Source organism: Pteronotus mesoamericanus, unplaced genomic scaffold (assembly GCF_021234165.1).
Source record: "Pteronotus mesoamericanus isolate MK-2021 breed Mesoamerican mustached bat unplaced genomic scaffold, CSHL_Meso_final contig_105, whole genome shotgun sequence".
NCBI lineage: Eukaryota > Metazoa > Chordata > Mammalia > Chiroptera > Mormoopidae > Pteronotus > Pteronotus mesoamericanus.
In genome coordinates this window covers 13106194-13120397 of record NW_026555006.1, presented here as the reverse complement: position 1 = coordinate 13120397, position 14204 = coordinate 13106194, and the positions used below count along the sequence as shown (strand labels likewise).

General features: G+C 34.4%; 1 protein-coding gene across 1 annotated transcript in view; it reads left to right on the top strand.

Moving 5' to 3' along the window:
* ITGB3BP (integrin subunit beta 3 binding protein) overlaps positions 1–14204 on the top strand; it is a 63432-nt gene that overhangs the window by 685 nt on the left and 48543 nt on the right. Inside the window, exon 2 of the mRNA XM_054574177.1 lies at positions 8317–8359. Within this exon, the coding sequence (XP_054430152.1) occupies positions 8317–8359 (43 nt within the window). The remainder of the gene's footprint in view (positions 1–8316; positions 8360–14204) is intronic.

Sequence of the window (14204 nt, the reverse complement as noted above, 5' to 3'; positions counted from 1 at the left end):
TCCGGCTGTCTCTTGTCTCCGAGTTGACGTAGGTACCCCCTCTTACGCATTTCTAGAGTAACTTACTCCTCCGTTATTTTCCGGCTAGAGCCAGATGGGAAGTAACACAGCAAGGATGTATTTGTATCAAATAGGAATAATCGACATGAAAGTGGAAAGATGTAAAGAAGTAACCCACATTTATTGAGTCTTTATGATTTGGTACGGTGTTTAGTTTACCTACATTTTCTAACTGAATCCTGAGAAAGGACTTTTGGAGGTAGGAGCTGCTGTTATCTCTAATTCCCACATAAGAAAACTCAGCATTTACTATGGTGTTTGACACGTAAGTATCAATAAATGTGTTTCACTTATATCCTTGAAAGTTATGCATTATTGAAGAGGTTTTCCTTTCCCCAGAATTAATAAGATGTGTCTCCCTACTGAACTATTAAAAAAAAAATCCAGTTGGCTCTTTTGTGAAACAAGGGAATGCATCATCATTTTTGTGATATTTATGCCAAAATATACTTAACTTTATGGGAAAATATCCAGTATACCAAAATTGATACTCTACAAAAATAGTTGGCCCTTACTCTTGAAAAGATGTTAAGGCCAAGAAAAAGGAAGTTGAGGAATTGTTCTAGATTAAGGGGAATCAAAGATATGGGCCAATTAAATGCAATAAGTGATCCAGGATTGGATCTTAGACTGGGTAGAAAATTGGCTACAAAAGAAATTATTAGAACAAATGATAAAATTTGAATGTGGACTGTTGGTAATAATATTGTATCAATGATTAATTTCCTGAATTTGATTAATATACAAAAAGTCAGTTGCATTTCTTTTTTAAAAGATTTTATTTATTTTTAGAGAAAGGGGAAGGGAGGGAGAAAGGGAGGGAGAAAAACATCATTGTGTGGTTGCCTTTCATGTGCATGCTATTGGGAACCTGGCCCACCGCCCAGGCGTGTGCTCGGCCTGGGAATCAAACGTGCAACCTTTGGTTTGCAGGCTGGCGCCCAATCCACTGAGTCATACCAGCCAGGGCTGCATTTCTGTACACTGATAATAAACTACCAGAAAGAGAAGTTAAAAGAACAGTCCATTTATAATTGCATCAAAATGAATGAAATACCTAGGAATAAATTTAACCAAGGAGGTGAAAAGACCTGAAATCTATAAGACACTGATGAAAGACATTGAAGAACACACAAATAAATAGAAAGATAAGCCATGCTCATGGATTGGAAAAATTAATATTGTTTAAATATTCACACTACCATCTATATATTTGCAATCTATATGTTTGATGCAATCATTATCAAAATCCTATGGCATTTCTCAAAAAAAAAATAGAACAATAATCTTAACATTTGTATGGAACCACAAAAGATCCCAATTAGCCAAAGCAGTCTTGAGAAAAAGAACAAAGAGGGAGGCACCATGCTGATTTCAAACTACATTACAAAGCTATAGTAATCAAAACAATAGAGAGCCCAGAAGAAAAGCCACATGTGTATGGTCAATTTAGAACAAAGGAGCCAAAAATATACAGTGGGGAATGGATAGTCTTGAATAAATACTGCTGGAAAAACTGGACCCCTATATTACGCCATTAACAAAAATTAGTGCAAAATGTATTAAGAACCTAAATGTAAGACCTGAAACCATAAAACTCTGGAAGTAAGCTCCTTGACATCAGTCTCAGTGATGATATTTTGGATTTGACACCAAAAGCAAAGATAAGCAAGTGGGATAACATCAAATTAAAGAGCTTCTGTACAGCAAAGGAAATCAACAAAATGAAAAGGCAACCTATGAAATGGGAGAAAGTACTTATAAGGGGCTAATAACCAAAATATATAAAGAACTCATACTGCTCAATAGCAAAAAAACAAAACAAAACCTTAAAAAATGGGCAGAGGATCTAAATAGACATTTTTCCGAAGAGCATATACAGATAGCCAGCAGGTACATGAAAAGGTGCTCAACATCACTTATCAGGGAAATCCAAATCAAAACTACAATGAGGCATCACCTCACATTTGTTAGAATGGTTCTTATCAAAACGACTAGAGATAACAGGTGCTGATTAGGACCTAGTGTAGAGAGGACCCTTGTGTATTGTTGGTAGGAAGGTAAACTGGTGCAGCCACTATGAAAAACAGTATGGACTTTCCTTTAAAAAGTATAAATAGAACTACCATATGATTTAGCAATTCCACTTCGGGTATTTATCCAAAGGAAATAAAAATAATAATTCATGAAGATATCATCACCCCCCACCCCCACCATGTATATTGCAGCATTATTTACAATAGCCAAGGCATGGAAGCAACCTAGGTATTCACCAATAGATGACTAGATAAACAAATGTGGCATACATATAATGGAATACTATTCAGCCATTAAAAAGAAGGAAATGCTGCCTTTGGCTACAATAAATACTGCCATTTGCTACAACACTGATGGACCTTGAGGACATTATGCTAAGTGAAATAAATCAGACCAAAAAAGACAAATTCCATATGATCTCACTTATATGTGGAATCTTAAAAAGCAAAACAAAACAAACAAACCATGAACTTGCAGAAACAGTACAGATTGGTGGTTGCCAGAGGTGGTGGTCAGGGTGAAGGGTTAGAATGGATGAAATCAGTGAAGGTGGTCAAAAGGTACAAACTTACAGTTATAAGTCCTGGCAATGTACTGGCTATAGAAAACATTACTGTAAAAATTTCCTGCTTGTGATCATTGTTATTATAAAAGAAAGTATTCTTAGAGACACAAATATTTATAGGTAAAGGTATACAATATCTCTCTTATTCTCAAAAAAGATTATGCATTATATATATATAATATATATACATTTGTGTAGAGAGAGAATGATAAAGCAAATGGGTCAAAGTGTAAACAAGTGGTAGGTCTGAGTAAAAGATAACAAGAAGTCTTTTTCCTAGAAGTTTTCATAAGTTTGAAGTTATATAAAAATTAACTTACAAAAAACTCATCAAATTGTTTTACAAATAAAAAGTACTAATGGTGGAGTAAATAGTTAATTAGTCACAGTTGGATTAAGAATTAGACAACTGACAAATAGATCTGAAGAAATTGCCAAAAATGCAGTATAGAGACCAATGATCAAATATAGGAATTTAGAGACTTAGATAATTAATGAGAATGTCTAAAGTAACTTCTAGATGAAGTCTCAAAAAGGTAGAATGAAGGCAAGTAAGTATTTGGAGAGATTATGACAGACTTTTCCAGAACTGATAAGACACAATTCTACTTAAGAGATTATTTTAGAGATTAAAATCATGTTAGTGTAACATCCTTTGGGGACCTACATTTAAACTACCTTAAATAGAATGAGGGGATCATAAAAATTAAAGGAAGTAACTGTATTTTGGGATTTGAGACAAGTGTTAAATTTAAAATAAAAATAATTAAATTATTAATTTATAAAACAACTTTGTGCTGGTCATTGTGTCAGGCCTTGGGATTCAAATGTGAACAGGTGCTATACCTCTCTAGGAGTTTTCATTTCAGTGGGAGAGATAGTTCAACAGGCATTTTTAGAACTCATAACCTACCAGTTAACAGACAAGATGCTGATGATATAAATCTCTTACTCTAGGGAGGAAAGACAAACTAAGTAGACTATTTCAATGTGATACGTTCTGTGAAAGAGACACAAGTGCTACAGGTGTAGAGTGGAAAGATCCTTAGTGCAAACTGGACATTTTCAGGGGAAATTTCTTAGAAATGATTGTGCTGGAATCTCAAGGGTAGAATAGCATCAATGATAGTTTATTATTAATTTTAATGTTGTAAAATATAATACATATGAGAAAATATATAAAATCCCTCTGCAGCCCTGGCTGGTGTGGCTCAGTGGATTGAGTGCCACCTGCAAACCAAAAGGTCACCAGTTTAATTCCCAGTCAGGGCACAGGCCTGGGTTGCAGGCCGGGTCCCCATCTGGGAGTGTGTGAGACAACTGATGGATGTATCTCTATCTTGCACCTTGATGTTTCTCTCCCTCTCTCCCTTTCCTTCTCTCTAAAAATAAATAAATATAACCTTTAAAAAAAATCCCTCTGCCATATTTAATTCTGATAAAACTCCTTGGCCCCTTTCAATTGTAAGGACTTATGCTTTTTATATGTATGTTATGTGTGATGATCATGTTTATATATGTCATGCACACATGTTTATGTGTTTCTTGCAGAAAGTAATAGTAATGAGTATTAATGTTCATTTTTGAGAGTACCCATTTAGGAGTGAAATAATTTTATGGTATTTCTCATTTTATTCAACCAAAGAACATCTTTTTTTTAAAAAAAAGACGTTTATTGATTTTAGAGAGAGAGGAAGTGAATGACAGAAAAAAATATCAATGTAAGAGAGAAACATTGATTGTTTGCCTTCCATACAAACATTCCACCTGCGACTTAGGTATGTGCCATGACTGGGAATTGAGCCTACAGATTTTTGGTGTGCCAGATGATACACCAACCAACTGAGCCACATTGGCCAGGGCAAACCAAGAACATCTTACCCTCACCTGTTTATCTTCTGGGGTCATTATTCTCAAATATGTCTCCTTTGCTTCTGTAAGAATACTTTAGCTAATTCTTTATTAATTTTTTAATAAAGAAGGTTTTGACACTATAAACATACCCAATAACTGGTTAGGATAGTGATACTTCTTATACATAAAATGGAAAAAATTATTTTAGATATCTCAGTTTACACCTAAGGAGTCACATGGGATGTGAATTTGGCCATTGCCTTTCATCAAAGTATCTCATAAGCATACTCAATAATCCTAAATACTCCTATGAAGTTGTAGCTGGCAATATTACCTTCTCCATTATAAGGAGGAGTAAATGGAAACACTAACATAGTAAGTCATATTTTTATTTTCCATTGAGAAATTTTTTGCTAGTTTACAGGCCAGTAATGTTAATTTTATGAAGCTCAGTGAGATTCTGTGATTTGCCTAACCGTAGGGGAAGAATTTGGCATAGAGAGCATCAAGGCTCCCTGAGTCTTACCTGCTTTACTAAGTTTATCTTCCTAGCTGCCCCCCAAAACACTGTTACCCTCAGCTCAGCTATTCCAAATCATATGTAATCCAATGATTTAAAAATCTTGTAAGAGAATCTCAAATCATGTAATTTCGTAAGTTTTTGAGGTGTCATTCCTACTTCTTAATTAAGGAATCATTTTAGAATAATTTCTTTTGTGTTAAAATAATACATAACATAAAAGTTACCATTTAAACTATTTTAAGTGTACAGTTCTGTGGCATTAAATGCATTCGTGTTGTGCAATTAGCACCATTCATCTCCAAAACTTTTTTATCTTGGAAAACTGGAACTTTGTACCCATTAAATAGTAACTCCCTATTCAACCCTGGCAACCACCATCCTATTTTCTCTCATGAATTTGACTAGTTTGAGTACCTCATTTGAGTGGAATCATATAGTTTTAGTCCTTTTGTGATTGGCTTGTGTTACTTAGTATAATGTTTTCAAGGTTCATCCGTGTTGTAGCATGTGTCAGAATTTCCTTTTCTAAGGCTGAGTGGTATGCCAGTGTGTGCATATGCATATGCCTGTGTGTATATACCATTTTCTTTCCTCATTTATCTGTTGATGGACATTTGCATTACTTTTAATTTTTGGCTACTGTGAATAATCCTGCTATGAACGTGGTTTAATTTTTTGAGAAACTGCCAAGCTGTTTCCCACAGGATCTGTACCATGCTGTAGTCCCACCAGCAGTGCGCAGAAGTTCCAGTTTCTCCACATCCTGGCCAATTTTTTTTTTTCTGGGTGTTTGTTTATTTATTTATTTGGTAGTAGCTATTCTAATGGTTTTAATGTGGTATCTCATTGTTCTGATTTGCATTTCCTTAATATTAGTGCTGCTGTTAGAATTAGCGATGGTGGGCATCTTTTCGTGTGTTTGTCGGCCTGTTGTATGTTTTTAGAGAGATGCCTATTTAGGTTTTTGCCTATTTCTGAGTGCCCAGTTTTTTACAGCCAAGTTAGGAACCATAAGAACTGCTTATAACTTTACAGAACTGCCAGGGATTTATCACTTTTAATTGCTAACTAAGACTGGTAGCAAGTGAATGAATATTTTAGGAAAATATCCCATATATCTAATCAAGTTTTGCCTGTTCTTCATTTATCATGTTTCATCCATCTCTTCTTCTCTGTTCTGTTAACATTATCCCAATATGCTTGACATCATCTCATGCTTATATTACAGCTGCATCTGGGTAAAACAGGTTTTTTGTTTGTTTGTTTGTTTTTAAGGATAAAAGCATATAGTAGGCGCTTAATTTAATAACTGATATCTTAACAATGGGCCCAGTTCTAACAGAATGGTAAGAATAGATGGTCATAAATTCCCCTAGTAGGTTTGCTCTTCTTTACCTCTTCCTTAGTCCCTTCCTCTCAATTTGACAAAGACTTATTATGCCCAGGACCTGAGGTCTGAGTTTCTCAAGCTGTGTTTCAGTGGTCGAGTCACACCAACTCCTCCTATTGGATGAACTAAGTGACTACTTTGATTTTTCCCAATCTTGCCTATTAAATCTTTTTTATTCTTGTAAATATTTTCAGCTTTTGATTATTGGATGCCTGAATTATCTGAAAACTACATTTCTCACAATAAATTAAGTCTTTAAATTCTCACTAAACTATTAAACTGGAAGATAACAATCTAACTCTACTCACTTGTTTACTTTTACATGTTTCCTTGGACTTTTTAGATCAACTTAGCACCTAAACTAGAAACCTTGAAATCCAAACCTTTAGTTTCCTTTTCCGGGAATTAACCATCAATAATAAAACAAAAATATTTTGAACTTTAATAGCAGGGTGGAGTTTGTTTCCTTCTGAAAGGTAGAATTGCGTTTTAACAGCATTTGAAAACAAAGGATAAAAAAAATCATACTGCATACTTCTAGTTTTTTATTTCTGCTTTTGAAGTTTTATTAAACGCCAAAACATCTTACACATCTGAATGGGGTAACATATATTCCGAAGCTAAATATAAATACTTTGTTTTGGATTATCTGCCAGTTTTAGTTGTTCTTAGGTCTCTTTTCTTATTGCTTCATTGAGAAATCACATTCAATTGATTTCAGGTTGACTTCTAAAAGATATAACTAATTCTTTAAACCAATTTAATTAATCTCAAGAAATAATGTTATGTGATAGGCTGATGTAGATGTAATAGCAAATTTAAGTGAACCCTTTTTAGATATGATTTTTGTATTTAATATGTACTGCTCGGTAATTTTGTAAATTGTCCATCCCTTTCATTTTTCTCATTCCTGTCACTTGTTTGAAAGTCAGTAGTCATTTATGAAGTCATTTCTAGGTTGTATAAGATTTTTGTTTTTTATGCTGTAACCTTTATTTACATTACAATTTTTTTTTTTTTTGCCTAATGCTCAAATTCTTGAATATTTTAAATAAAAATTTCTCTCAGAGATCAAGAAAGTACTTTTAACTGTATTTGTCATTTGGAAAACTAGTTTTAATTTATATTGACCTTTTTCTCCTTTGAGCATTTAATCCGCATTCAATAAAATGTTGATGACTGCTCTTTAGAAGACAGCTGTATGAAATAAAGTATTATAAATATTCAGCTTTCCTTTCTAAGCATTGTCACCAACAGCTGGGCATCCAGTTTAGCAGAACAGATTTTGCACAGAGAGAGCCTGGCATGTTCCTGAATCGGTTTAGTGAAGGAGACAAAAAATAGTTTCATATGGATTGGGGACTTATAAAGACATAGAGCATCTGTTCCTCAGTTAAGTCATAGTCTGGTAGCACTGAATCATGGTTAAAGCTACAAAAATGTGCAAAGCTTTTTTCAAGTTGCTCATACCTTTATTTTAAGTGCATTATTTATGCAAATGATATACTTGCAATATCTCCATTGAAGGTATATAAATTATTTTGTTCTTACGTATAATTTTTATTAGTGGTATTTTAAAACACACAAATAGTAACTTTTACATAGGTTATTTTATAATATGACTTTAATGATTAAATTGTATGATAGTGCATATATATATAAAACCACGTATGCATAAAAAGATCCATTTAGATATTTAATTATGATTACATCTTGAAATATGCTATTAAAAACAGTTTCACTGTTGTGAAATTGCTTTCTTCTTATGGTATTCTACCTCATGGAGGTAACTTAGAATTTTAACATAATTTAAGAATTTTAACTCTTAAATATTTGGCTACTTAAAGCATATCAAATCTAACATTTCTTTAAATATTTGGTTTGCAGTGTTAAAAGATCCCTGAAACTGGATGATCCGTTGGAAGCAAATGTAAGTATTTACTTGTGAGTTTGTAATCACATAGGAAAATTTTGTTCTTAATTTTTTTAACAGCTAATTTACCTTACTAAATATAAAAATAATAAAAAAACATTATGACCTAATTGTGATTGGTACATCATTTTCTGCATATAATGTATTCTTGTAAATCTAATGTATGGATGTTCCCAGCCAGCTGGAGGTTTTCATTTAAGTGGTAAATTATTTAGAAACCTTATGAAATAATTTAGTAGAAATTAACTCACTATTTGTAGAAAAAATATTCTGCCACTTAAATGCACAGGAAACAATATGGAACAATGGCAATGCTTTAACATATATTTTATAACCTTCTATAATATCTGAAATAAAAACATTAAAAGCATTTTTATATCAAAAATGTAATTACCTCCTTCAGCTATGCTGGCATGATTAAACAATAAAATACACTGTAATAAATTTCACCATGTTTGTCACAATAAAAATAAAATTGTACTGTTGCTATTACTTTTTGTAAATCTAGTCATAGCACATTCCCAGTGCCAGCATATCATGACATATGTTAGTTTATTATCTTTTCTTACCATTATGGATCTAGATACAAACACTAATACTCAGATACTTAGGGCCTCAGTAATCTTAAGCACAAGTAAATTGGTGAGAAAGTAAATTAAAACAAATAGCTCATCAATAAATAGGCTTCTACAAAATCCCATATGAGAGTGCCATTTTAAGAAATGGTTTTATATGGAATTCTTTTTTGGAAGACTCACTACTATTTAACAGTTTACCATTTTAAAAAGTTCCTAGGTGCTTTTTAAAAAAATTTAAACAAAGGTGGAAAAATACTGCAATGCCACTAAAAAAAATCATTAGCAGTGTAATTAGCAATTTAGAGTACCATTATCCAACTTGCTCTCTACAGAATGCAGCTGTGACTGTAATTCTGCATCTGTTTCTTTGGTCAGAATGGTATTTTGGTAGATGAGTAGTCCAGCTTGAAATGATATACTGTTCTTTCCTGCCCCCAAACTGTTCTTTGGGAGATGGTAACGTTATTTGAATGGAAAAGAATGGTCATTTAGGAATTTATTCTCTTTGTGAAGTAAATTGTCATCATGGCAGGCTTTCTATTATTTTTTTCAAGTTAGGATATACCAAGGTAGCCAGTGCCATGGCTAATATCCTGTATTAGAAAAATACGTTGTTATGTTTGGCCCAATTCTGTACCTTTAAACTAACTTAGTTTGGTACCACATGGCCACCACCTGCTGAACACTAGTTCTCAGCACCCTAGCCTGGGCCTTCAACATTTCTCTTTTCTGACCTGTGTCTGATATTTTCAGCTTTTGTACTCTTCCTAGCCATTTGGTAGCAGCTCTGTGTTCACATTTTAGATCTGATAGCTTTTGCACTGGTCCTCAGTCTAGGTTTCCATCCACTCCAAAAACAACTTAGCTCTTAAACAGCAAGGCTCCCAACAATCTACCATAATGCCAGTGATCCTGTTGAGGCTGCCTTAGCCCATGCAAAGATAGTCAGACATTCAAAACATAGAGCTATGATTCTAAGAGAACATAATTGTGTGAAGCTTCAGAGGAACTAGTAACTTGGTCATTTTGCCTTTCCAATATGATGCTGAAGGAAGAAGGCTTTGGTGTTCCAGGAGAGGAGATAGCCTTTTTATGTCTGTTGGTTGAAGTCGACCCTATTTGTCCTAGTCTACTACTATTTCCTCTTTTACAGATTTTGGTAACTTCCATATCCTGGTGTTCCAAATGCTACAACCTTCATGGAAATTAATCCTCCATGACGTTAGGGCAAATATATGTCTTTTTTTTTTTAATGATTCTATTGGGGGAAGGAAAGGTATGGATTACCCCTTGTGACCTTCCTTTAATATATAGAATGTATGCTGCAAGTACCACTACTTCTGAACCTTCCAAATTGTTGGCAGATAGTGATGAGTAAAGAAAGTTTCAGTTCATCATCACCAACAATAGTTGGGCTGCTCAAGTTACTGCCCTTCAAGCACTGTTTCTTGATGAATTTTCATGAGCAAAGATAAATTATTTATTACAAACTGATGCCAGTACTGGTCCAGATGAATTTATAGGGACAACTGGCTACCTGGCCATAGACCTAGCCAGCTTGACCCTATCTCTATCAGGCCACCTCAGGGAAGGAATGAAAGAAGCAGATGCCAGTGGGAAGGGAAGGAGCATACTTCCTGTTCAGGCAAACTCAGCATGCTGCTAGAAGTCTAAAATAGCAGCTCAGGTTTTGGGGGTGGTTTGCTGATTTGGACACAGATTATTCTATTAATATTGGTAGGACACTTCTGAGTCTGATTATTCCCATAGCCTAAGCTTGTCTTATCTATGACAGGGCTTCCTGGCATTAGGAAAATTTGTAGCTCACATTCTGCATGCAAGCTTACTTACTCATCTGGCTCAAATCTACTCCTTTCTTCTCTCCCCTTCCCCCGCCTTTCCTTCTTCCTTCTTTACCTTTTTAGTATAAAATGTTTCAAACATATACAAAAGTAGAGAAAATAATTTCATGAACTACCACATTGCCATCACTTAACTTTAACAATTACTAAAATTTTTCTAATTTTGCTTTACTTATATATATAAACATATCCGAGTGTACATATATGTACAGTCTCATGCCACATAATGACATTTCTGTTAACAATGGACCTCATATATAATGGTGGTCCCATAAAATTATAATGGAGCTGAAAAATTCCTGTCATCTAGTGATATCATGGCCATCACAACATCGTAGTGCAATGCATTACTCATGTGTTTGTGGTGATGCTGGTATAAACAAACCTAGTATGCTGCCAGTCTTATAAAAGAATAAAATTCAGTATGTACAGTACATAATACATAATAATAAACAAATATGTTACTGCTTTATGTATGTACTATATTATACTTTTATCACTTTTGAGTGTATGCTTTCTACTTGTAAAAAAAAAAGTTTGCTATAAAACAGTATGCCTTGTTGCTCCAGCAGCAGCCTCATACATCTCATATTTACTTTGTCTCATGATTGCATCATTTTTTCTTGCTCTTGATTTGACCTCATGTTATTTTGTACAATAACATTCTGTACAGGGAGCAATAGGCTGTTCCATAGAGTCTAGGTGTATAGTAAGCTATATGATCTAGTTTTTTGTGAGTACACTCTCTGATGTTCATACAAAGACAGAATCACCTAATGACACATTGCTCACTATGTATTCTCACCATTAAGCCACACATGACTGTTTATGTATATGTGTGTATCTGTATATGTTTTCCTGGAATATTTTATAAGTCTCAGACATGTCATTTCATCAGAACATTATTTATTATGCATTTTTAATAGATAATGGCTTCTTTCATAACCACAGTGCCAGTGCCATTTTACAAGGTATCACCTTGTAAAATTAATAGTTACTTCTTAATATTATCTTTCACCCAGTTTTTATTTTTATTTCCATGGTTGTTTCAAAGTATTCTTTTTTAAAAAATTCAATCTTGTATTTTTTTACATTACCTTTTATAGTCCTCTTATAGCCCCCTCCCCGCAGCAGTCACCACACTGTCGTCCATGTCTCTGAGTCCTTTTTCCTTTTTTGCTCTGCCCTCCCCCCTCCCCCCACCATGGCTGTCACCCTGCTCTCCATCTATGAGTCTGTCCCCATTTTCCTTTGCAGTGTTATTTATAATCACCAAGATATGGAAGCAGTCCAAGTGACCATCAGAAAATGTTCTTTTATACATTTGCTTATGTAAAGAAAGCCCTGGTTGCGTAGCTTAATTGGTTAGAGTACTGTCCCAATACGCCAATGTTGTGGGTTCAGTCTCCAGTGAGGGCACGTACAAGGAACAACCAATGAATGCATAAATGAGTGGAAGAACAAATTGATATTTCCCTCTTTCTCAAAAAATCAAAAATAAAATATTTTTTAAATTAAAAAAGGATCCAAACAATGGTGATCCATTATAAAGATTCTTATTTAAGTCTTTTTGAATCTTTGTAAATCTCCCCTTTTCTTTCTTTTTGCCATTTTCTTGCATAATTTTCTAGTCCTTTAATATAAAGTAAAGGGTGGTATTTTTAGATAGCTCCCTGACACCACCCAGAATAAGGTAAGGAATATTTTTTTTATTGTTGTTCAAGTACAGTTTTCTCCATTTTCCCCCCACCACTCACCTCCGCCCTACCCACCACCACCTCCCAACCTCAACTGTACCCTCTCTGGCTTTGTCCATGGGTCCTGTATACATGTTCCTTGATAACCTTTCCCCTTCTTTCCCTCGTTTTCCCTCTCCCCTCTCCCTTCTGGGTACCGTCAGTTTATTCTTTATTTCAATGTTGCTGGTTATATTTTGCTTGCTTGTTTGTTTTGCTGATTAAGTTCCGCTTAAAGGTGAGATCAAATGGTATTTGTCTTTCACCCCCAGGCTTATTTCGCTTAGCATAATGCTCTCCAGATCCATCTATGCTGTCGTGAAAGGTAGGGGCTCGCTCTTTCTTTCTGCTGCGTAGTGTTCCATTGTGTAAATGTACCACAGTTTTTTGATCCACTCATTTACTGATTGGCACTTAGGCAACGTTGCTTCTAGCACTTGGCTGTTGTAAATTGTGCTGCTGTGAACATTGGGGTGCATAAGTACTTTTGGATTGGTGTTTCAGAATTCTTAGGGTATAATCCCAGCAATGGAATTGCCAGGTCAAAAGGCAGTTGCATTTTTAGTTTTTTGAGGAAGTTTCATACTGTTTTCCACAGTGGCTGCACCAGTCTGCAGTCCCACCAACAATGTATTAGGGTTCCCTTTTCTCCACAACCTCGCCAGCACTTGTTGTTTGTTGATTTGTTTATGATGACCATTCTATTGGTGTGAAGTAGTATCTCATCGTGGTTTTAATTTGTGTCTCTCAGTTTTAATTTGCATCTCTCTGATGGCTAGTGATGCTTGAGCATTCTTTCATATGTCTCTGAACCCTCTGTATGTCCTCCTTGGAGAAGTGTCTGTTCAGGTCCTTTGCCTCTCACTCTTTTTCTTATAATGTTTGTTTGTTTGTTTGTTTGTTTGTTTTTAAACTGAGACATTTGTTCTATAAGCATCTTCCACATTCTGGATTTGTTTGTTTTCTTGTGGTATCCTTTAAATGATTTCTCTATTCATATTTTCTATAAAACTGGTAGAGGACTGATTAGATTCTGGTTCAAATTTTTGGTAAGAATGCCCCATAAGTAACCTGTACATTTCCTATTACATTACCTTAAGGGGCTCAAAATGGTCTTGTTAGTTGTTGGGTTCAGGTGTTTGTTATCCTGCTTCCCCCATAATAAAATTCCCCATTAGTCTTCTCCTAATGGATCTTAAAACTTCATTTATGTTTTTCCTCTATCCCTTATTTAACTACAGGGATTTCTTTATTTATCTTTTGATTATGAAGAATTTCAAACATAGAGACAAAGATGATATGCTGCCTGTTACCTAGCTTCAATAATTATCAACACAAGGCTAATCTTGTTTCATTTATACTCCCACACATACTTCAGTACCCCCATACTAGGTTATTTTGAAACCGATCTCAAACATCATTCATATCATCCATAAATACTTCAATAGTTATTTCTAAAAGATGAAGCCTTCTTTAAAATGTAATGGTATGATCATATCTCTGAAAATCGTCATTCTTTAATTATCAAAGAGACAGTCTTTTTTCAGATTCTCCAATTATTTCATACACTTTTTTATAGTTACATTGTTCTGTTCTTAATTTCAGCATTGCTGTTGAGATATAATTTATGTAACATAAAATTCACTATAATGAAGTGTACCTGGGA